The sequence below is a fragment of the Odocoileus virginianus genome, chromosome 3 (genome assembly GCF_023699985.2).
Source record: "Odocoileus virginianus isolate 20LAN1187 ecotype Illinois chromosome 3, Ovbor_1.2, whole genome shotgun sequence".
NCBI lineage: Eukaryota > Metazoa > Chordata > Mammalia > Artiodactyla > Cervidae > Odocoileus > Odocoileus virginianus.
In genome coordinates this window covers 37639677-37662665 of record NC_069676.1, presented here as the reverse complement: position 1 = coordinate 37662665, position 22989 = coordinate 37639677, and the positions used below count along the sequence as shown (strand labels likewise).

The window sequence follows — 22989 nt, the reverse complement described above, 5'->3', positions numbered from 1 at the left end:
ACCTGAGCAGCTTCATGTAAAAGAATGAAATTAGAACATTCTCTAGCACCATACACAAAAACAAACTCAAAATGGATTAAAGGCCCAAATGAAAGTGCAGATACTATAAAACTTTTAGAAAAAACAGAGGCAGAACACTCTTTGAAACAAATTGTAACAAGATCTCTTCAGATCCACATCCTAGAGTAATGAAAATAAAAATAAAAATACATAAATATGACCTAATTAAAAGCTTTTATACAGCAAAGTAAACAAAAAGACAATCCATAGAATGGTAAAAAATGTTTGCAAACAAAGTGACAGACAAGAGATTAATCTCCAAAATATACAAACAGCTCATGAAACTCAATATATATATATATATATATACATATATATGTATATATATATATACACACATATATATATATATATATATATGTATAAAATACCCAACCAACAAATAGGTAAAATATCTAAATAGACATTTCTCCAAAGAAGACATACAGGTAACCAAAAAGCATGTGAAGAGATGCTCAACATTGCTAATTACTATAAAAAAATACATGTCAAGCCTTACAGATTGGGAGAAAATAATAGCAAATGAAGCAACAGACAGAGGATTAATATCAAAAATATATAAGCAACTCCTGCAGCTCAATTCCAGAAAAATAAATGACCCAATCAAAAAATGGGCCAAAGAACTAAACAGACATTTCTCCAAAGAAGACATACAGATGGCTAACAAACACATGAAAAGATGCTCAACATCACTCATTAGCAGAGAAATGCAAATCAGAACCACAATGAGGTAGCATTACACGCCAGTCAGGATGGCTGCTATCCAAAAGTCTACAAGCAATAAATGCTGGAGAGGGTGTGGAGAAAAGGGAACCCTCTTACACTGTTGGTAGGAATGCAAACTAGTACAGCTGCTATGGAGAACAGTGTGGAGATTTCTTAAAAAACTGCAAATAGAACTGCCACATGACCCAGCAATCCCACTTCTGGGCATACACACTGAGGAAACCAGATCTGAAAGAGATATGTGCACCCCAATGTTCATCGCAGCACTGTTTATAATAGCCAGGACATGGAAGCACCCTAGATGCCCATCAGCAGACAAATGGATAAGGAAGCTGTGGTACATATACACCATGGAATATTACACAGCCATTAAAAAGAATTCATTTGAATCAGTTCTAATGAGATGGATGAAACTGGAGCCCATTATACAGAGTGAAGTAAGCCAGAAAGATAAAGACCAATACAGTATACTAATGCATATATATGGAATTTTAAAAGATGGTAACGATAACCCTATATGCAAAACAGAAAAAGAGACAGATGTACAGAACAGACTTTTGGACTCTATGGGACAAGGCGAGAGTGGGATGTTTCGAGAGAATAGCATCGAAACATGCATATTATCAAGGGTGAAACAGATCACCAGCCCAGGTTGGATGCATGAGACAAGTGCTCGGGGCTGGTGCACTGGGAAGACCCAGAGGGATGGGATCGGGAGGGAGGTGAGAGGGGGAATTGGGATGGGGAATACATGTAAATCCATGGCTGATTCATGTCAATGTATGACAAAACCCACTACAATACTGTAAAGTAATTAGCCTCCAACTAATAAAAATAAATGGAAAAAAATACATATCAAGACTACAATGGGATATCACCTCAGAGCAGTCAGAATGGTCATTATCATTAATGTCTACAAACAATAAATGCTGGAGAGGGTGTGGAGAAAAAGAGAACCCTCTTACCTTGTTGGTGAGAATGTAAATTGGTACAACCACTATGGAGAATACTATGAATATTCCTTAAAAAAGCAAAATTAAAACTACCATATGATCCAGCATTCCAATTCTGGGCATATACCTGGAAAAAAACATAATTTCAAAAGATACATGCACCCCAATGTTCAGCACTGTTTACAATACTCAATGTATGGAAGCAATCTGAATGTCCACAGGGAACACATACCCAATGGAATATTACTCAGTCATTAAAAAATGAATAATGTCATTTACAACAACATAATGGATCTGGAGATTAGCATACTAAATGAAATAAGTCGAACAGAGAAAGACAAATATCATGTGATATCATTTACATGCAGAAGCTAAAAAACTGTGATAAAAACAAACATTTACAAAACAGAAACAGACACACTTCAAGAAGAAACTTATGGTTACCAAAGGAGAAAGGTGGAAAGGCAGGATAAATTAGGAATAACATGTATACCCTAAAATATATAAAATAGATAATCAGCAAGATTAAGGTATAGCACAGGGAACTCTACTCAATATTTTGTAATAAGCTATTATTCAGGAAAAAATTATTATTATTAAGGATTATTCAGGACAATAGTCTGAAAAAGTGGATATATGTATATGTGGAACCGAATCACTTCTGTACACCTGAAACTAATGTAATCTTGTAAATAAACTATATCCCAATATAAAATAAAAAATAAATTTATAAAAGTAAATCAATAAATTACTGATAAGTATTAATATGTGCATATTGCCATTCTTCTTGTTTCAAGATTGTTTTTGTAGTTCTTTTGTGTTTCTTCTTCTTTCCTTCCCTTCTGTGTGATATGATGACTAACTTATGTTATGTTTGGATTTTTTCTTTGTTGTGTTTTTATCTATTGAAAATTTTTGGCTTGTGATTATCATGAGGCTTATATATAGCAATATAGAAAATATGTATGTATGTAAATTTACATATATATGTAACTGTTTTGTTTCTGATATCTTATTCAAATCCTTTTTAATGACCTTTAATTTTTACTTTCTCCCATTATGTTTCCTGTTTTTTACATCCATATTTATATCTTTTTCCTTTGTGTGTCCCTTAGCTAATTTTATTATGTATTGTATGATTGTATTACTTTTGTCTTTTAATCTTTCTACTAGTTTCATAAAAGGTTTATACTTCCTTTACTGTATACCTGCTTTTTCCCATTAGACTTGTTTCTTTTATAGCTTTTTAATTTCTAAATTGTGGCCTTTTCTTTTCCGTTTAGTGATGTCTATTTAATATTTATTGTAGAGCTGGTCTCATGGACCTAAACCTTTTCAATTTTTATTGTCTGTGAAATGTTTTAAGTCTCTGTCACATCTGAATAAAAGCCTTGCCATATGGATTATTCTTGGCTTTAGGTTTTTAGCTTTCATCATGTTCAATATAAAGCATTACTCTCTTTTGCCTACAGAGTTTCTGCTGAAAAGTCAGCTGATAGTATAATGAGAGCTCACTTGTTCATAACCTGTTGCTTTCCACTTGCTGCTTATATTGTTCCATCTTTAATTTTTACCCCTTTAATTACACTTTGTCTTGATATGATCCCCTTGGGACTCTCTGTTTTGTATTCTCTGTGCTTCCTATACCTGTATATCTGTTTCCTTTCCCAGGTTGGGGGAAGTTTTACCTAATATGTTTTTAATATTTTCTTAGTCCCTTTCTCTCTTTTTTCTCCTTTTGGGACTCCTTCCATATTTCTCAATGGTAAAGAAGCTGCTTGCCAATGAAGGAGATGCAAGAGATACAGGTTTGATCTCTGGGTCAGGAAGATCCCCTAAAGTTGAAAATAGCAAGCTGCTCTAGTATTCTTGCCTGGAAAATTCCATAGACAGAGGAGCCTGGTGGACTACAATCCGTGGGGCTGCAAAGAGATACAACTGAGTGACTAAAAACATGCAGGGTATGTGTCAAACATATCTAATTTTTAAATAAAAGAATTTTTCCTTCTGAGATCCTGTATCTTCTTCGCCATCACTTCCTATCTCCACTTCCCTTAATTGTTTTTCTGGGGCTTTATCTTGTTCTTTCATCTGGTACATATTCCTCTACTGCTTCACTTTGTTGAATTTATGATTGTGGTTTTCTTTCTGCAGGTTGCAAGTTTGTAGTTCTTGCTTCTGTTGTCTGCCCTCTAGTGTATGAGACTATCTAAGAGGCTTTTTCAAGCTTTCTGAGGGGAGGGACTAGTGGTGGGTAAAGCTGGGTATTGTACCTCTGGTGGTCAGTCTTGCACTCAGTAAAACTTCAATCTGCTTGTCTGCTGATTGATGAGGCTGTGTTCCAAACCTCTTTGTTGTTTGGCCTGGGGTGACCAAGCACTGGAGCCTACAGACTGTTTGGTGGGGCTACTGGCTATTTCTGGAAGGGCTGACTCCAATGAGTACTTCCCAGAACTGATCCTTCCAGTGTCTTCATCCCTGAAGTGAGCCACAGCCACCCCAAACTCTGCAGACTTTTCAGTATTACCAAGGAGATCTTGCCTAGTCACTAATTTCCCCCCTGGGTCCTACTGTGCACAAGACTTTGTGTGTGCCCTCCAAGAGTGGAGCTTCTGTTTTCTCCAGTGTTGTGGAAGTCCTGCAATCAGACCCCAGTGGTCTTCAAATTCAGATTCTCTGGGGACTCTTCCTCCCATTCCCTGACCGCCAGCTGGGAAGTTTGACATGGGGCTCAGAGTTCTCCTGTGGAATAACTTCTGTGGTATAATTATTTTTCAGTTTGTGGGTCGCTTACCTGCTGGGTATGGGATTTGATTTTATTATGACCACACCCCTTTTACTGATTCATTCTGGCTTCCTCTTTGTCTTTGGATGTGGGGTATCTTTTTTTGATAGGTTTTCTCATGGTTGTTCAGCAGTTGTGAATTCCTTTCACATGAATTTCGTTTCATCACTGCACAGATTGTCTAGTTGTGGCACACAAACTTAGTTGCTGTGCAGTGTGTGGGATCTAAGTTCCTCGACCAGGGATGAAACCCATGTTCCCTACATTGCAAGGTGGATTCTTAACCACTGGACTATCAGGGAAGTCTCTGAGATTTATTTTTAAAGCTCAAATACCTAAGATACATTGATGAGCAGATAATGATTACTAGGCAGAGTTTTCCACAGAGACAGACCAATACAAAAAATATATCTATATCTATCTACTTATCTATCTATCTGTCCATAGAGAGACAGAGAAAGAATTTTCTCACACAAAAGTAATGATTGATAAGCCTGAAATTTCTAAGTGGGCCTGACAGCTGAAAATTCAGGTAAGAATTGAAGCTGCATCTTGAATCTGAATTCTGTAGGACAGGAGTCTGGAAATTTAGGCTAGACTTCTATGTTGCAATCTTAGAAAGAATTCTTTCTTTCTTGGTTTATATCAGTCTTTTTTAATTAAGGCTTTTAGTTGATTGGATGATGCCCACACAACATTATAAAAGGTTAAGTGAAGTGAGTGAAAGTCGCTCAGTCGTGTGCGACTCTTTGCGACCCCGTGGACTGTCCATGGAATTCTCCAGGCCAGCATACTGGAGTAGGTAGCCTTTCCCTTCTCCAGGGGATCTTCCCAACCCAGGGATCAAACCCAGGTCTCCCACATTGCAGGCAGATTCTTTACCAACTGAGCCACAAGGGAAGCCCGTAAAGGGTTATATACTTTACTAAAAATTTACCCACTTAAATGATAATCACATCTAAAAAAAAAAAATCACAACATCTAGATGGTTGCTTGACCAGCCTAGACAAGTTGAAGTCCACCCTTTGCTTATGTGGCATCCATACACATCTTCTTAAACAGTACTAAATCTGCAACTAAAAAAAATAACAGGGTGGAATGGGTAAAAGTGCTTAAAACATACAAAATTCCAGTTAAAAGACAAATAGGTCTGGGGGTGTAATAACAGCATGGTGACTATACTGTTGTTAGAAGTTGCTAAGAGAGTAAATCTTAACAGTTCTTATCATGAAAAAACAATGTGTACTTATGAGTGATGATGGATGTTAACTGTATATACATATATTAAATCATTATTTTATATCTAAAACTAATACAATGTTATATCTCAATTTAAATAAATAAATAAGAAAGTGTCAAAGGCTGACTAGACTAGAAAAACAATATTTAGCTATGAGTAAAGCTATTTAAAAGAGGCATCTAACATATAAGGACGTGGAAAAGTTGAGAGGAAAAAGGATAGAAAAAGATAATTGAGTCATGCAAATAATAACCGAAACAAAACTGATATGGCTTTATTAATATTAGAAAAAATAAAGCTTAAGTAAAGAGGATATATAAGAGGATAACAAGGAGAGGTACCAATTCTAAACTTTGCATGAAGTTAATAACATCTTTCAAAATATATAACTAAATATGATATAGAATGAAAGGAAACTGACAAATTTACCACCATAGTAGGATATCTTAAACACATTTTTTTTCTCAATAATTATCACATTTAAAGGAAAAAAATGAAGATAGGCTATTTAAACCACATGATTAACTGGTTATATCTAATCGGTATATACAAAATGGAACCAAAGTTACATTATTTTTTTAGCTCACTATGATATAGTTTCAAAACTTTTCCACTTACTGTATCATGAAACAATTTTTGACAGATTTCAGAGAACTAGCATTATATAAACATCCTTCGCCAACAACAATAATTAGAAAATATTAACAAAAAGAAAAAAAAAAAAAAACTGATACTAGAAATCGAGAATGTGCTTTTAAATAACTTATGACCCAAAACGTAGTAAAAACAGAAAATATTAAAAACTGAACAGTTGTCGAAATGAGTTTTAAGATATGTAGAATACAGCTTAAACAGTACTTTTAAATTTATGATCTTAAATGTTTACTTTATAGAAGAAAGGATGAAATATCATTTGTGAATGACACAAATTGAGAAATTAGTTAAAAAAAAGAAAAGAGAACAAAATTATACCTTTCCTTATGTTTTTCTAAAATTTTATTTATTTACTTTTGGCTGTGCTGGGTCTTTGTTGCAGAATGGGCTTTTCTTTGGCTGTGGTGAGCAGAGCTAGTCTCTAGCTGTGGTCTGCAGGTTTCTCGTTGCAGACTTCTCTTGTTGAGGCGCACAGGCTCTAGGGTGTGGGCTTTAGCAGTGGACGTGAGCTCAGGAGTTGTGGCTCCTGCGCTCTCGAGCACAGGATCAATAGTTGTGGCGCACAGGCTTAGATGCTCCACACAGATTAAGCAACTCCACAGTATGTGGGATTTTCCTAGATCAGGGGTTGAACCCATGTCTCCTGCATAGGCAGGTGGATTCTTTACCACTGAGGCACCAGGGAAACCCCTCTGCTTATCTTTTGTATACCCAAAGGTATAGTAATCTTCTCCCCAAAAAAGAATGCAAAGTCCTTGGATGAGATTCACTCTTCTGTTTGATATTCTGTAACTTAAATACTATGATATAAAGTTAAAATGTATATGTATATATGTGTATGTATGTATATATAAGGAAAGTCAATACATTTTATGTTTCATGATAAGAAAATGAGAGGAAAGATTTAAAGACATTTGCTTAATATAAATGTACATGTATATGTAATATGTAAAATGTTTATATACTGTACATTTACAGGTTTATATATATGTGTGTGTCTGTGAATATATATATGATATAATTCATAAACAAAAACACATGCATAGCAACATAAAAGAAATACTCATAACAATTACAATCCTCATTTCTGTAATTGGTCACATGGTTGTAGCTGGATTATTATCATCTTTCTTTACACATTACATATTTCCTGTGCCCTCAGCAAGTAGCTCAGATAGTTGTGGGTTTTTTACCTTGTGGGGTGATCCAAGCCATTCCTGAAGTGGCAGGGACATTAGTAGTCCTACCTGAATTAGGTTGTTGTAATTTTCCATTGACCTTAGTCATACGACATGGTAGCATTAAAAGAACCTTAAGGGATACCCTCGATTCCAGACATACTCTTCCTTCTCTCTGTTGTAGACGACCAGTCCAATTTATTTCCCTTTGGTTGTTCATATCAGTTAACCCAACCAGGAAAATAATTTCCTTTTGTTTGTTGATCAGGTGGTATGAGCCCAAAATGGCTAGGTGGCAGTCTTAACTTCGGGTTCATTATTGTTCTCCTGGTCTACATACTTCTCCTTTTGGAAGTAAGATCTCTAGGCAAGCAGAGCATGAGTTTCTGAGGACGAAAAGCAAAAATTTGGCTAATGTGTCACTAGAAGTAATAGTGAAGGGCGCCCCTCCCGTGTTCACCCTTTGATTGCTGGACCTGTGAAACAGCACCAAGCAGTGGCCACTGATTCAGAGCGTACACAGCCAAGGAGAACCTGGCCTCAACCAAGCAACATTTTGCCAAAGAACTGGTGCTATAATTGAGTCTTCAAATTATCATTGCCCTGTTCTATCAAGCCCTCTGTTTCAGGAGAACATGGTAAGATCAATGATTTTCATAATCATGGGCCCATTGCCATGCTTCTTTCACTGTGTAGTAAGTTCATTGATCAGAAGCAATGCTCTTGTAGAAGAGTAACATAACAGTGGATAAGGCCTTCCACTGTTGGTACTACTGCTGGTGCATTTGGCAGAAGTATTGCATTCAAGGAGTGAAAACCTCATCCAGAAAAAGTGCCTATTTCATTAAAAACAAAAATAATGTCCTTCCTTAATGGGAGTGATACAAAACACCCTGATGTTGGGAAAGATTGAAGGCAAAAAGAGAATGGTATGTTAGAGGATGAGATGGTCAGATAGCATCATCAAATCAATTGAGCATGAATTTGAGCAAACTCAAATAGTGAGAGTTTATAAGCAGCAGAAGATAGTGAATGGCAGAGGAGCCTGGCATGCTGTAGTCCATGGGGTCATACAGAGTCTGCCAGGACTTAGCTACTGAATAACAACAGCCAGGTACCTGTCTGATCAGCACAGGAATAGTGTTATATCGGGGATTCAGTGTTGGACTCTGCAGCTGACAGTTGGCCCATCAGCAGTGACCATAACAAGGTAGTCCTTGGTGAGTATAAGTTCATGTTGCTGAGCCCAAACATAAAGCTTATCCCTGCCACTATGATCAGCTTGTTCATATGCCCACTGAGCAATGATAGGTCTGGGGAAACAGGCTGATAGGTATCTACAGGCTGACAGGTTATCCCATCCATTTGATTATGAAAATCTTTCTCTGCTAAGGTCACACTTTGGTGAGCATTCTCATAGGACACAAATATCTTCATATTTTTAACATGTTAAGAGAGGTCTAACCACATATCTTTTCCCCAGGCCTCTTTACCAATTTTCCAATCATGTGCCTTCCAAATATCTGACCATTCACTAAGCCTCTGGCCATAGCAAGTGAATCTATACACAGTTGCACACCTGGCCATTTTTTCTGCCAAGAAAAATGAATTACCAGGTGCACTTCTTGAAGTTCTGCCCAGGAAGAATTTCCCTTCAGCACTGTTCTTCAGGGATGTTCCAGAAAGGAACAGTAGAGCAAGAGCTTTCCATTTTAGGTGTAATACCTGTGTAGGTGCAAAACCATCTGTAAACCAGATGAGTCTTTCTTCCTGTCAGCTGATTGTGGAAAACTTCTCATGGCACAATAGGTACAGGTTGGGAGAAAGAAAGTGCTATAGCAGGAATGGGAACCACGAGCATTTGGGCCACTTCTTCGTGTAACCTATTTGTGCCTTCAGGGCTTGCTTGGCCCACTGGAAGTGGTATATATGATGGAATGTTATCATGTGTGCCCAATTCTATGACTTGGTCAAATGACACAGTTGATGATGGGCAACTGAAGTTGCAAGGCAACTTGGTGACCCATGATTAAACCTTTAGTCTCAGAGCTATTTCTCAAAAGGATAGTAATGATCTTTGGAGGATGGATCCAAAATTTTAAGGGCCTTTCCTGTGATTTACCTATAGGAACTTTCCAAAGCTCCAGACAATTTCCTTATGTGCCACTGACTCTTCAAGCACCACTGGATCTGCTGAATCATAAGGTCCAAGTGGCAGAGCACTTGGACAGCAGCCTGGACCTGATGCAGAACTGTCACTTGTCTTGGGCCCCACTAAAAACTAGCAACTTTTCAGGTCACTCCATAAACAGACAAGAGCTGCAAATCCAAATAAAGTGTATGTTATTAGGAAAATCCACAAATATTGTGTCTTCAAAATTCCACAGGCATTGGATCTCTTTTTTGTTTACAGTAGCAGCCAGATGCAACAATTTATTATTTACCTCAGAAATAATATCTCAACATCCCCATACCACTAGACGCCTAGATATTTCACTAACATACATAGAAAATCACTGAATTTTAGTAAAATTTATTTCCTATTCTTGAGACATAAAGGTCTTACTGATAAGTCTTCAAATCCCAAAGATTGACAATAAGTCATCAGAAACTAGGAAAGAGGCATAAAACAGGTCTTTGAAAAACAGAAAACCTCTGGCTTACAATTTGATCTTGAACTTTGCAGCCTCCAGAATTGTGAAAAAATAAAATTTTGTTATTGAAGCTACCTTGACTGTGATATATTGGCAACTCTAGCAAACCAATACATCTGAGTACTCAAGTAGATGTATAGCAGCTTTATTTATAATGTCAAAACTGTAAATGCCTCACATACCCATCAGCAAATAATTAGATTAAAAATTATGAGTTATTCATTCAGTAATATACTAATAAAAGTGTCAACTACAAGGTGAAACATTCATTATGCTGAACGAAAGACAGATTATACATTAAAAACAAATACTAAAAAAAAAAAAAAAAAAAACAAATACTGAATCTCCACAAGAAATAGGGTATGATTTACAACCAGGTCACATCTATGCTTTTAGATTTCTATATTTCTTTTACTAAACAGTAATATTCATTGTCCTATTGACTGCCCCTTCTCCTATAATTCCATATTATTAAGTATATTAAAATAAGTCATTATCTTGAATATAGTATTTATTACATGTGAAAAATAACTACAAAAGCATACAGAGAAAAAATAATTTTGTCATTTCCTAAAGCTGACTGATTTCTACAAGGTAAAACAATTTTGTCATTTCCCAAAGTTGACTAATTTCTACAATAAAAAACACTTTTGTCATTTCTGAAAGTTGACTGATTTCTACAATATTTCTACATATTTCAGACAGGGTGACTTTTCCAGAACTATAAGATTTCTATTAAGTTCTACTTTCACACATTGAAATCACTTCAAAGGACCACAAGAATTTACCAATAATAGGGAGTCAAAATTTGTATAAAACCAATAAGTTACACAATTAGAACCCAGCAAATGCTCCATAAATGGTAATTATCTGTATCTTCTATTATATGAGATCATTCCTAATAAATAAGGTAAGTTATATTTTGACATGAGCTATTACATTCTGTTAATTTGTCCATTTTCTCTGTCTACCCACTCTTTTCCAGGTAGTTCTATAGAGGAGGCAGTAAAGGAGCTCCAGTGTAGAGAAGCGTCTCAGTTTACCTTTTGTTAGAAATTAATGTGCATAGAAGAATAACAGACATTATTTTAGATTAAGTCTAGTATTAAACTGATAACTAGAAATGAGATTCCTTCCTACAGCACATGTCATTTTAATGAAAAAATATGAAAAAACAGAAAGTTAGCTGACATCTATCTATTGATTTATCCTTGCCAGTAACCTAAAAGGTCAGTATATTGTAGCTATATAAAAATTAATTATTGATGTTTTTTCAGTTATGTACTTTATGTCCTCAATGGGAAGTTGGCAAGTTGTTTAGACTCTCCTTGAGAATGAAAGTAAAAATAAATGGGTTGTTTAATAATTTGCCTGATTTTTAAAACCAGACACTATTTTTCCTTCTTCATTAAAAATAACTAGCATTTAAATTAACTAGTATATTGTGAACAAAACTGTAAGTACAAGTATGCTTTCAGTTTTTAGTAAACTTTGAACAAATTTATCTGATTGACTATCAGAAAGAAAGACACTGGGCTACTAAACCTCATTCCTTTTTTTAAATTGCACTCTCAGCTTTTCCTCTTAGAAAGGCCAGTATCAAACCCTGTTAATTCTTAAACTGCTACCACAAATTTACATGCAAAATCTCCAGTATGCAGAAAAGGCAAAATTGAAGTAAATATTCAGTTAGCAAAGATTCTGGTCACTGGTCTTATTATGTTAAGAATTTATTGAGTAGATTACACCTCAAAATTGAAATAAATAATTAGGACTGTGAATGCTGGCCTCTGAAATTTAGAAAATAGAATTGAAGTTGGCTATTCTAAGTCACATATGTGTAGATGTTTATTGTTCTAGGGAGGAGCCCCCCTACAATTTCCACATCCTCAAACCTTACAAAGAAAAAGAGGTCTAAAACTCTATATCATTATATCAACTTATGTGGCTTTACCCAAACCACGTTGATGAGATATTTCAGTTTCTTAATGTGGTACAGTGAAAGAATATAATTTACAAAGTCTGGCCAGAAGTAAAAGTTGCTGTACTGCTGAAAGAGAAAGACTCCCCTGGAGGTCACCATTTGGTCATCTTTATTACTGGAAGATGATGAGGCAGGAGTATTCTATTGAGGAAGCACAATTTCGTAATCATTCTCAGCTGTACAGGAAGAAGACCTAATAGTGCAAGGTTTCCTGAGAAGGGCATATTCTGTTTCTGGCCCTTCCCTTAATGGTCTCCCTCTCTTTGCGACATTCTCATAACCATCATCGTTGGAGTTCAGAGAGGGTCTCCGATAGGGCCTGTGATTAATGACAGTGTAACATACTTCTTCACAACCACTGACATTCTCATTTTCCTGCAAATACAAAGAAAAAAGAAATCAAGGATCTAGAGTCAATCATCAGATTTGAACTGTATACTCCGCCACCCCTCCTTTTTTCTTGTCTAATGATGATCTTGCACCTCAGGTATTCAAGGCCCTCTCTCCAAGCCCTGATGTCTTAAAGACTTCATTTTAGCAACATATCCTATGCTTCAAACTACCACTAATTCTGTTTTCATTTCACTGCAAATAATAAAAGAGAATAACAAGACACTGTTATCTCCCTGAACATCTAGAGAAAAGTAGTTGTATACTTTATGTCACACATACTGAGGTATAATATGTGCAACAATCAGAATCACAGATCTATAAGTAATTAATCAAATTGCACAACAATTCGTCATAGGATAAAATTTAATTAATGTAATTGAGAATCTAAATACATTTTCAATTGTATGGACCATGAAAGAAAAATTAAAATACTGCTAATTAAATCAATAAATGTTTGTGATATAATATTAAAAAGAATAAGTGTTTTTTTCATCTTTTGATTGATATCCACCATGTTTATAAATATAAAAGCTAAGTCCTGGACATAAAGATTAAAGGGAAGGTGGAAAGCTAAAAAATAATATATGTTTTATGCTGGTCAGATTGTAGTTGCGAATTTGATTTACTTTTGTTATAGTAGCTTTGAAAATAAAAATATTAGACTTTGGTAAACTTGAGAAAACAATATAAACTTACCAATCACCTAAATTTGTTAAAATGTTTTTATTTTTTTTATTTCTTTCTATTTTTGCATTAGAATTACCAGGACTAATATTTAAACTATGAAAATCTTTGATAAATCCATTCAGAAATTGCATGTTAAGGAAGATATACAAGTAGGTTTGTATGAAGTTGTCTGTATTTTGCATTTATCAGACAAATGTAACAATGATTGTATTACCTGATTAGAAGTGGGTGGAACACCTTTACCTGGAGGGTAAAAATAAAAAGAAAGCAATCTAAGAGTTTTAGGACATCACAAATTGAGGGTAAGAAGATAGTGAAAGGGTAGGAAAAAATGATGAAACTTCGAAGAGGTCCACTGTCTAAACATGTCATAATTCCATGTTATTATTGAGGTTCTTAAGGAAGGACACATCTTTGGGGGCAACAACAGTACTATCTTTCTGTGTAAATGATATATAACGAAGTTGGTGACTTAAAGTAAATTTTGAAGCTGGATAATAAAATTTTGTTGATAAATATGCTATGACAATACAGAATGGCAAGTATAAATAAAAAATAATTATGGCTATAAAATTAAGATATAAATTTTATAAAGTTATCATAGGAAAATCATATAATTCTTAAGATGAACAGTCATTATAGAAATAGGTACTGACATAACAAAAGTGACTATATCAAATTAAATACAGATTCAATTTGATTACAGCTATAAATACTGAATTATGCATCTGTTAATCTAAGATTCACTGCTAATATTTTTAGTAAATATGTTAGAACTATAGGTTACTATATTTAGACTACTAAATATAGTAAAATCTCAGTTTGTAAAAGGAACATTGAATGATTCTTAACATCTACAACCTATTAGGCTTGAAAGTGATTGTGAGCAAAATCATAGAATATGTTGAATATACAGATTCTGTATAACAACAGTATGCTAGTAACTTTTAACACCTCTTTGTTCTTCACAGAAAAGTCATATTTAATGCACTGATTTCAAGTATGAAATGTTATATTTATCTATATAAAAATATATCTTTATAAATATCATAGTTTGTAATGAATCAATTAACCAAATATGTTTTAAAATGAGTATTGTTTTATAATCAGAAACTGGGGAATTATGTAGCTTGAGCACAATTCAATTGTAGCATTAGTGGCAATTTGGAGAACCAAAGACAAGTATGAAAGACATGAAAAAATTCATACACCAGTGGGTGAAGTGGTTACAGCTTTTGGTGCTGAAAATCTTAACATATTTAAAAACAAGCATATTTATTCTAAGGTTAAAAATGTGAAACATGCCTTCATTGTGCTAAAAGTCAGCTAAATTCATATCCAGAGTAGACTTCTTATCTGAAGTTAGAACATTGAAAAAAAAAATATATGAAGCTTAGAACTGGAATGGAAATATCTGAGAAAATTTCTGATGACTGCAATTAACCTGAATTCCAAACTCCAAGAAAGATCATTGTGTCACATGAAGTGTTCCCTCTGGTCTTGGAGAGTGGGACTCATCTTTCCTTGATTGAAAACCCTGAAATTTATCTTGCAAAGGAAGGCCAGCCAGTATCTCCTACCAAGAATACATTATCTTATTCATACTGAAGACAAAAATCAGATTCAAGCATACCCTTGACATAAAGTAGATTATAAAAGAAAGAGAGATAGGACAGGGATACCACTTTCTCCCCCACAAATTCATCAAAAGAACATGTGAATACTGAGAAAATTCCACAAAACAACTCATGAACACTTGCAGAGGACACCAGGCACCCAGAAAGGCAGCCCATTGTCTTCGAAAGGAGGTAGGACAAAATATTTTAAAAAAGAGAGGCAAAAGAGTTAGGGATGGAGACCAGTCCTGGGAAGGAGTCGTAAAAGAGGAGAAGTTCCAAACACCAGGAAACCCTCTCACCAGCGGGTCTGTGGGGAGTCTTGGAATCTCAGAGGACAACATAACCAGGTGGAAAAATAAATAAATAAATAAAACCTACAGATTACATGCCTAACTCCCAGCGGAGAAGTAGCCCAGATGCTCACATCCACTACCAGCAAGCGGGGGCTGAACAAGGAGGCACACGCTGCATTGCTTAGGGTAAAGACCAGGCCTGAATGCCCTGAGAGCAATCTGAGGGAGCTAATGTGAGATAGCAACTCAAACTGAGGGATAGCTAGAGAGAGAGAAAAAAAGAGAGAGAGAACTTTCCCGCAAAAAGCCCTAACCTTAGGCACTGCCGGCCTGCTCACAGAACAAAGCACTGAGTGAATACCAGAGGAGAGCTAGCCGGCAGCAGACCGGCCCATCCCGCGCTGGAGGCAGAGAGGCAGGTGGACAACAGCTAGAGCTGGAAAGGGGCAATCTCGGCCCCAGAGATGGCATCCTCTACCAAACTGAGCAGGCTCCTAGTTGCTAACCAAGTCTTCCTGGGATCCTGGACAGTTGACATCCGTCAGAAAGGTCTCAACCAGAGATCAGCTCCCCAGAGAGACACAGGGCACACCTGAGACGGTGCTCCCACTGCACACCCAGGAAACTGAGCGGCTGGGACGGGGGAGGTGATAAGATGCCCTGCACCTGGGGAGTGTGTGCTCACCAAGCACCTGGTCATCTGAGCTGCTTGGACCTGGGAAGGGCACAAATGACAGGCCCAGCCAAGTCTGCACCCTTGTGGAGTACCCGAGAACCTGAACCTGAGCAGCTTAGACCTGGGAAGTGCATGCAACCCAGGGCCCGCTTTGGACAGTTCCCCTGCAGAGCAACCTGGAGCCTGAGCAGTGTAGACTATGAAAGCACACACTCCGTGAGTGGGGGCAAACCCAGTGTGGCCAAAACACTGCGAGCACTCCCCACACACACCAGTGATATTTGTTTGCAGTGTTCCTCTCTCCCCACAGCATGACTGAACAAGGGAGCCTAAATAAGTGACCACCTTCACCCCCTTGTTTCAGGGTGGAAATTAGACACTGAAGAGACCTACAAACAGAAGAAGCCAAAATAAACAGAGGGAACCACTTTGGAAGTGACAAGTGCAATAGATTAAAACCTTGTAGTTAGCACCAATTACATTGGAAGGGGCCTGTAGATCTTGAGAAGTATAAGCTGGAACAAGGAACTATCTGAAACTGAACTGACCCCACACTGCCCACAACAGCTCCAAAAGAAATTCCTACATATAATTTACTATTATCATTTTTAATTTTTTTATTTCAAGTCCTCTTACTCCTTTAATTTTCATTTTTATAACCTAATATTACCTTGCAAAAAAAAAAAAGACCCTATTTTTAAAGCAAACTTCATATTATTTTTTATAATTTTTGTGATTTTGTTTTGCTTTTTTAATATTGTACTTTTGAGAGTCTAATCTGGACTCAATTTTTAATCTTTGCTTTCTGGTATTTGTTATCAATTTTGTACCTTTAAGAACCCAATCTTCAGTACCCATTTTTACTTAGAACAGTGATTACTGGCTTGATTGCCCTCTCTCCCTTTTGACTCTCCTTTTTCTCCCCTAGGTCACCTCTGTCTCCTCCCTCCACCTTCACTTCTCTACCCAACTCTGTGAATCAATTTGGGTATTCTGGGCTGTGGAGAACACTTAGGGAACTGATTACTGGCTGATCTGTCTCTCTCCTTTTGACACATCCACCCCTTCTCCTCAGGGTCACCTCTATCTCCTTCCTCCCTCTTCTTTTCTCTATGTAACTCCATGAACCTCTCTCTGGGTGTTCCAGGCTGTGGAGAGCACATAGGCATTTCATTACTGGCTAGATTGCTCTCTCCCCTTCTGATTCCCCCTATTCTCCAACTGGTCACCTCTATCTCTCACCTCCCTCTTCTCTTCTCTGTGTAACTCACCTAACCTTTCTGGGTATCCCTCATTGTGGAGAATCTTTTCTCCATTAACCTAGGTGTTTTATCATTGGTGCTGTATGGATGGAGAAGTCTGGAGGCTACTGTAAGAATAAGACTGAAAACCAGAGGCAGGAGGCTTAAGTCCAAAACTGGAGAACAACAGAGAACTCCTGAATCCAGGGAACATTAATAGATAAAAGCTCATCCAAAAGCCTCCATACCTACACTGAAACCAAGCTCCACCCAAGAGCCAACAAGTTCCAGAGCAAGACATACCACGCAAATTCTCCAGCAACACAAGAACACAGCCCTGAGCTTTAACATACAGGCTGCCCAAAGTCAAACCAAACCCACAGACATATCAAAACTCACTACTGGAAACTTGGCTGCACTCCAGAGAGAATAAATCCAGATCCACCCACCAGAACATTGACACAAGCTTCCCTAACCAGGAAACCTTGACAAGCCACCCGTCCAACCCAACCCACAGGAGGAACCTCCACAATAAAGAGGAACCACAAACTGCCAAAATACAGAAAGGCCACCCTAAACACAGCAATCTAAACAAGATGAAAAGGCAGAGAAATACTCAGCAGGTAAAGGAACATGATAAATGCCCACCAAACCAAGCAAAAGAGGAGGTGATAGGGAGTCTACCTGAAAAAGAATTCAGAATAATGATAATAAAAATGATCCAAAACCTTAAAAACAAAATGGAGTTACAGATAAATAGCCTAGAGACAAGGATTGAGAAGATGCAAGAAATGTTTAACAAGGACCTAGAAGAAATTAAAAAGAGTCAATCAATAATGAATAATGCAATAAATGAGATCAAAAACACTCTGCAGTGAACCAACAGTAGAATAACAGAGGCTGAAGATAGGATAAGTGAGGAAGAAGATAGAATGGAGGAAATAAACGAAGCAGAGAGGAAAAAAGAAAAAAGAATTGAAAGAAATGAGGACAACCTCAGAGACCTCTGGGACAATGTCAAATGCCCCAACATTCGAATCATAGGAGTCCCAAAAGAAGAAGACAAAAAGAAAGGCTGTGAGAAAATACTTGAGGAGATAATAGTTGAAAACTTCCCTAAAATGGAGAAGGAAATAGTCACCCCAGTCCAAGAAACCCAGAGAGTCACAAACAGGATAAACCCAAAGTGAAACACCCCAAGACACATATTAATCAAATTAACAAATATCAATCACAAAGAACAAATATTGAAAGCAACAAAGGAAAAGCAACAAATAACACACAAGGGGATTCCCATAAGGATAACAGCTGATCTATCGATAGAAACTCTTCAGGCCAGAAGGAAATGGTCAGACATACTTAAAGTGATGAAAGAGAAAAACCTACAACCCGGATTACTATACCCAGCAAGGATCTCATTCAGATATGGAGAATTCAAAAGCTTTACAGACAAGCAAAAGCTGAGAGAATTCAGCACCACCAAATCAGCTCTTCAACAAATACTAAAGGATCTTCTCTAGACAGGAAACACAGAAAAGGTGTATAAACTTGAACCCAAAACAACAAAGTAAATGGCAACAGGATCACGCTTATCAACAACTACCTTAAATGTAAATGGTTTGAGTGCCCCAACCAAAAGACAAAGACTGGCTGAAGGGATACAAAAACAAGACCCCTATATATGCTGTCTACAAGAGACCCACCTCAAAACAAAGGACATACAGACTGAAAGTGGGGGGCTGGAAAAAGATATTTCATGCAAATAGAGACCAAAAGAAAGCAGGAGTAGCAATACTCACACCAGATAAAACAGACTTTGAAATAAAGGCTGTGAAAAAAGACAAAGAAGGACACTACATAATGATCAAAGGATCAATCCAAGAAGAAGATATAACAATTATAAATATATATGCACCCAACATGGGGGCACCCCAATATGTAAGGCAAATGCTAACAAGTATGAAAGGGGAAATTAATAATAACACAATAATAGTGGGAGACTTTAATATCACACTCACACCTATGGATAGATCAACTAAACAGAAAATTAGCAAGGAAATACAAACTTTAAATGATACAATGGACCAGTTAGACCTAATTGATATCTATAGGACATTTCACCCCAAAACAATGAATTTCACCTTTTTCTCAAGTGCACACAGAACCTTCTCCAGGATAGATCACATCCTGGGCCATAAATCTAGCCTTGGTAAATTCAAAAAAATTGAAATCATTCCAAGCATCTTTTCTGACCACAATGCAGTAAGATTAGATGTCAACTACAAGAAAAAGAACTATTAAAAATTCCATCATATGGAGGCTAAACAACACGCTTCTGAATAACCAACAAATCACAAAAAAAATCAAAAAAGAAATAAAAATATGCATAGAAACAAATGAAAATTAAAACACAACAACCCAAACCTTATGGGACACTGTAAAAGCAGTGCTAAGGGGGAGGTTCATAGCAATACACGCTTACCTCAAGAAACAAGAAAAAGGTCAAATAAATAACCTAACTCTATACCTACAGCAAGGAAATGCAACCCACTCCAGTATTCTTGCCTAGGGAATCCCATGGACGGAGGAGCCTGGTAGGCTACAGTCCATGGGGTCGCAAAGAGTCGGACATGACTGAGCGACTTAACTCATCTACTCACACCTACAGCAACTAGAAAAAGAAGAAATGAAGAACCCCAGGGTTAGTAGAAGGAAGGAATCTTAAAAATTAGGGCAGAAATAAATGCAAAAGAAACAAAAGTGACCATAGCAAAAATGAACGAAGCTAAAAGCTGGTTCTCTAAGATGATGAATAAAATAGACAGACCATTAACCAGACTCATTAAGAAACAAAGGGAGAAGGATCAAATCAACAAAATTAGAACTGAAAATGGAGAAACCACAACAGACAACACAGAAATACAAAGGATGATAGACTACTATCAGCAACTATATGCCAAAAAATTGGACAACTCAGAAGAAATGGACAAATTTCTAGAAAAGTGTAACTTTCCAAAACTGAACCAGGAAGAAATAGAAAATCTTAACATACCCATCACAAGCACGGATTTTGAAACTGAGTCAGAAATCTTCCAGCAAACAAAAGCCCAGAACCAGATGGCTTCACAGCTGAATTCTACCAAAAATTTAGAGAAGAGCTAACACCTATCCGACTCAAACTGTTCAAGAAAATTGCAGAGGAAGGTAAACTTTCAAACTCATTCTATGAGGCTGCAATCACCCTAATACCAAAACCAGACAAAGATGCCACAAAAAGAAAAGAAAAGAAAAGGCCAATATCACTGATGAACAGAGATGCAAAACTCCTTAGCAAAATCCTAGCAAACAGTATCCAACAACATATTAAAAAGATTATACATCATGACCAAGTGGGATTTATCCCAGGGATGCAAGGATTCTTTAATATCCACAAATCAATCAATGTAATACACCACATTAACAAATCAAAAGATAAAACCCATATGATTATCTCAATAAATGTAGAGAAAGCCTTTGACAAAATTCAATACCCATTTATGATTAAAAATCATCCTGAAAGCAGGCTTAGAGGAAACATACCTCAACTTAATAAAAGCTACATATGATAAACCCACAGCAAAGATTATCATCAATGGTGAAAAATTGAAAGTACTTCCCCTAAAGTCAGGAACAAGACAATGGTGCCCACTCTCACCACTACTATTCAACATAGTTTTGGAAGTTTTAGCCACAGCAATCAGAGAAGAAAAACAAAGAAATCCAGATTGGAAAATAAGAAGTAAAACTCTCACTGTTTGCAGATTACTTGATCCTCTACATAGAAAACCCTAAAGACTCCACCAGAAAATTACTAGAGCTAATCAATGAATATACTAAAGTTGCAGGATATAAAATTAACACACAGAAATCCCTTGCATTCCTATACACTAACAACAAGAAAACAAAAAAAAAAAAAAAAAAGAAATTAAGGAAACAATTGCATTCACCATTGCGACAAAAAGAATAAAATACTTAGGAATAAATCTACCTAAAGAAACCAAAGACCTATATATAGAAAACTATAAAACACTGATGAAAGACATCAAAGAAGACACAAATAGGTGGAGAAATATACCATGTTCATGGATTGGAAGAATGAATATAGTGAAAATGAGTATACTACCAAAAGTAATCTGTAGATTCAATGCAATCCCTATCAAGCTACCAATGGTAACTTTTCACAGAACTAGAACAAATAATTTCACAATTTGTATGGGAATTACAAAAAACCTCGAATAGCCAAAGCGGTCTTGAGAAAGAAGAATAGAACTGGAGGAATCAACCTGCCTGACTTCAGGCTACACTACAAAGCCACAGTCATCAAGAGAGTATGGTACTGGCACAAAGACAGAAATATAGATCAATGGAACAAAATAGAAAGCCCAGAAATAAATCCACGCACCTATGGACACCTTATCTTTGACAAAAGAGGCAAGAATATACAATGGAGAAAGACAGTCTCTTTAACAAGTGGTGCTGGGAAAACTGGTCAACCACTTGTAAAAGAATCAAACTAGAACACTTTCTAACACCATACACAAAAATAAACTCAAAATGGATTAAAGATCTAAACATAAGACCAGAAAGTATAAACCTCCTAGAGTTTCCTCTAGGAAACTAGGCAAAACACTAGGCAAAACACTCTCTGACATAAATCACAGCAGGATCCTCTATGACCCACCTCCCAGAGTAATGGAAATAAAAGCAAAAATAAACAAATGGGACCTAATTAAACTTAAAAGCTTTTGCACAACAAAGGAAACTATAAACAAGGTGAAAAGACAGCCTTCAGAATGGGAGAAAATAGCAAATGAAGCAACTGACAATGAATTAATCTCAAAAGTATACAAGCAACTCCTGTAGCTCAATTCCAGAAAAATAAATGACCCAATCAAAAAATGGGCCAAAGAACTAAAAAGACATTTCTCCAAAGAAGACATACAGATGGCTAACAAACACATGAAAAGATGCTCAACATCACTCATTAGCAGAGAAATGCAAATCAAAACCACAGTGAGGTACTATCTCATGCCAGTCAGAATGGCTGCTATCCAAAAGTCTACAAACAATAAATGCTGGAGAGGATGTGGAGAAATTAAGGAAACCCTCTTACACTGTTGGTAGGAATGCAAACTAGTACATTGCCACTATGGAGAACAGTGTGGAGATTCCTTAAAAAACTGGAAATAGAACTGCCATATGATCCAGTAATCCCACTCCTGGGCATACACACCGAGGAAACCAGAAGTGAAATAGACACATGTACCCCAATGTTCATCACAGTACTGTTTGTAATAGCCAGGACATGGAAGCAACCTAGATGTCCATTGGCAGACTAATGGATAAGAAAGCTGTGGTACATACACAATGGACTATTACTCAGCCATTAAAAAGAATGCATTTGAATCAGTTCTAATGAGGTGAAAGAAACTGGAGCCTATTATACAGAGTGAAGTAAGTCAGAAAGAAAAACACCAATAAAGTATATTAAAGCATATATATGGAAAATAGAAAGATGGTAACAATGACCCTATATGCGAGACAGCAAAAGAGACATAGATATATAGTACAGTCTTTTGGACTCGGTGGGAGAAGGCTAGGGTGGGATGATTTGAGAGAATAGCATTGAAACATGTATATTATCATATGTGAAACAGATCTCCAGTCCAGGTTTGATGCATGAGATAGGGTGCTCAGGGCTGGTGCACTAGGATGATCCTGAGGGATGATGGGGAGGGAGTTGGCAGGGGGGTTCATGATGGGGAACACACGTAAACCCATGGCTGATTCATGTCCATATATGGCAA

General features: G+C 36.7%; 1 protein-coding gene across 1 annotated transcript; it reads right to left on the bottom strand.

The window, feature by feature from the left end:
- Nucleotides 1–10583: 10583 nt before the first annotated feature.
- On the bottom strand, nt 10584–15697 carry GCSAML (germinal center associated signaling and motility like). Its single transcript, XM_070459900.1, has 3 exons — nt 15565–15697; nt 13529–13557; nt 10584–12609 (listed from the first exon to the last, which is right to left on the bottom strand). The coding sequence occupies exons 1-3, from the start codon at nt 15695–15697 to the stop codon at nt 12376–12378; spliced, it is 396 nt and encodes a 131-aa protein (XP_070316001.1). The 3' UTR covers nt 10584–12375.
- Between the last annotated feature and the right edge of the window lie 7292 nt (nt 15698–22989).

What these genes read in the sequence shown, in the direction of transcription:
- GCSAML (XM_070459900.1), bottom strand. Translation starts at nt 15,697, where the DNA reads ATGCCATCTCTGGGGCCGAGATTGCCCCTTTCCAGCTCTAGCTGTTGT. An exon ending in TTCACTCAGTGCTTTGTTCT is followed by an intron (nt 13,558 to 15,564) that starts GTGAGCAGGCCG and finishes TTTACCCTCCAG; the next exon opens with GTAAAGGTGTTCCACCCACT. An exon ending in TTCCACCCACTTCTAATCAG is followed by an intron (nt 12,610 to 13,528) that starts GTAATACAATCA and finishes TTGTATTTGCAG; the next exon opens with GAAAATGAGAATGTCAGTGG.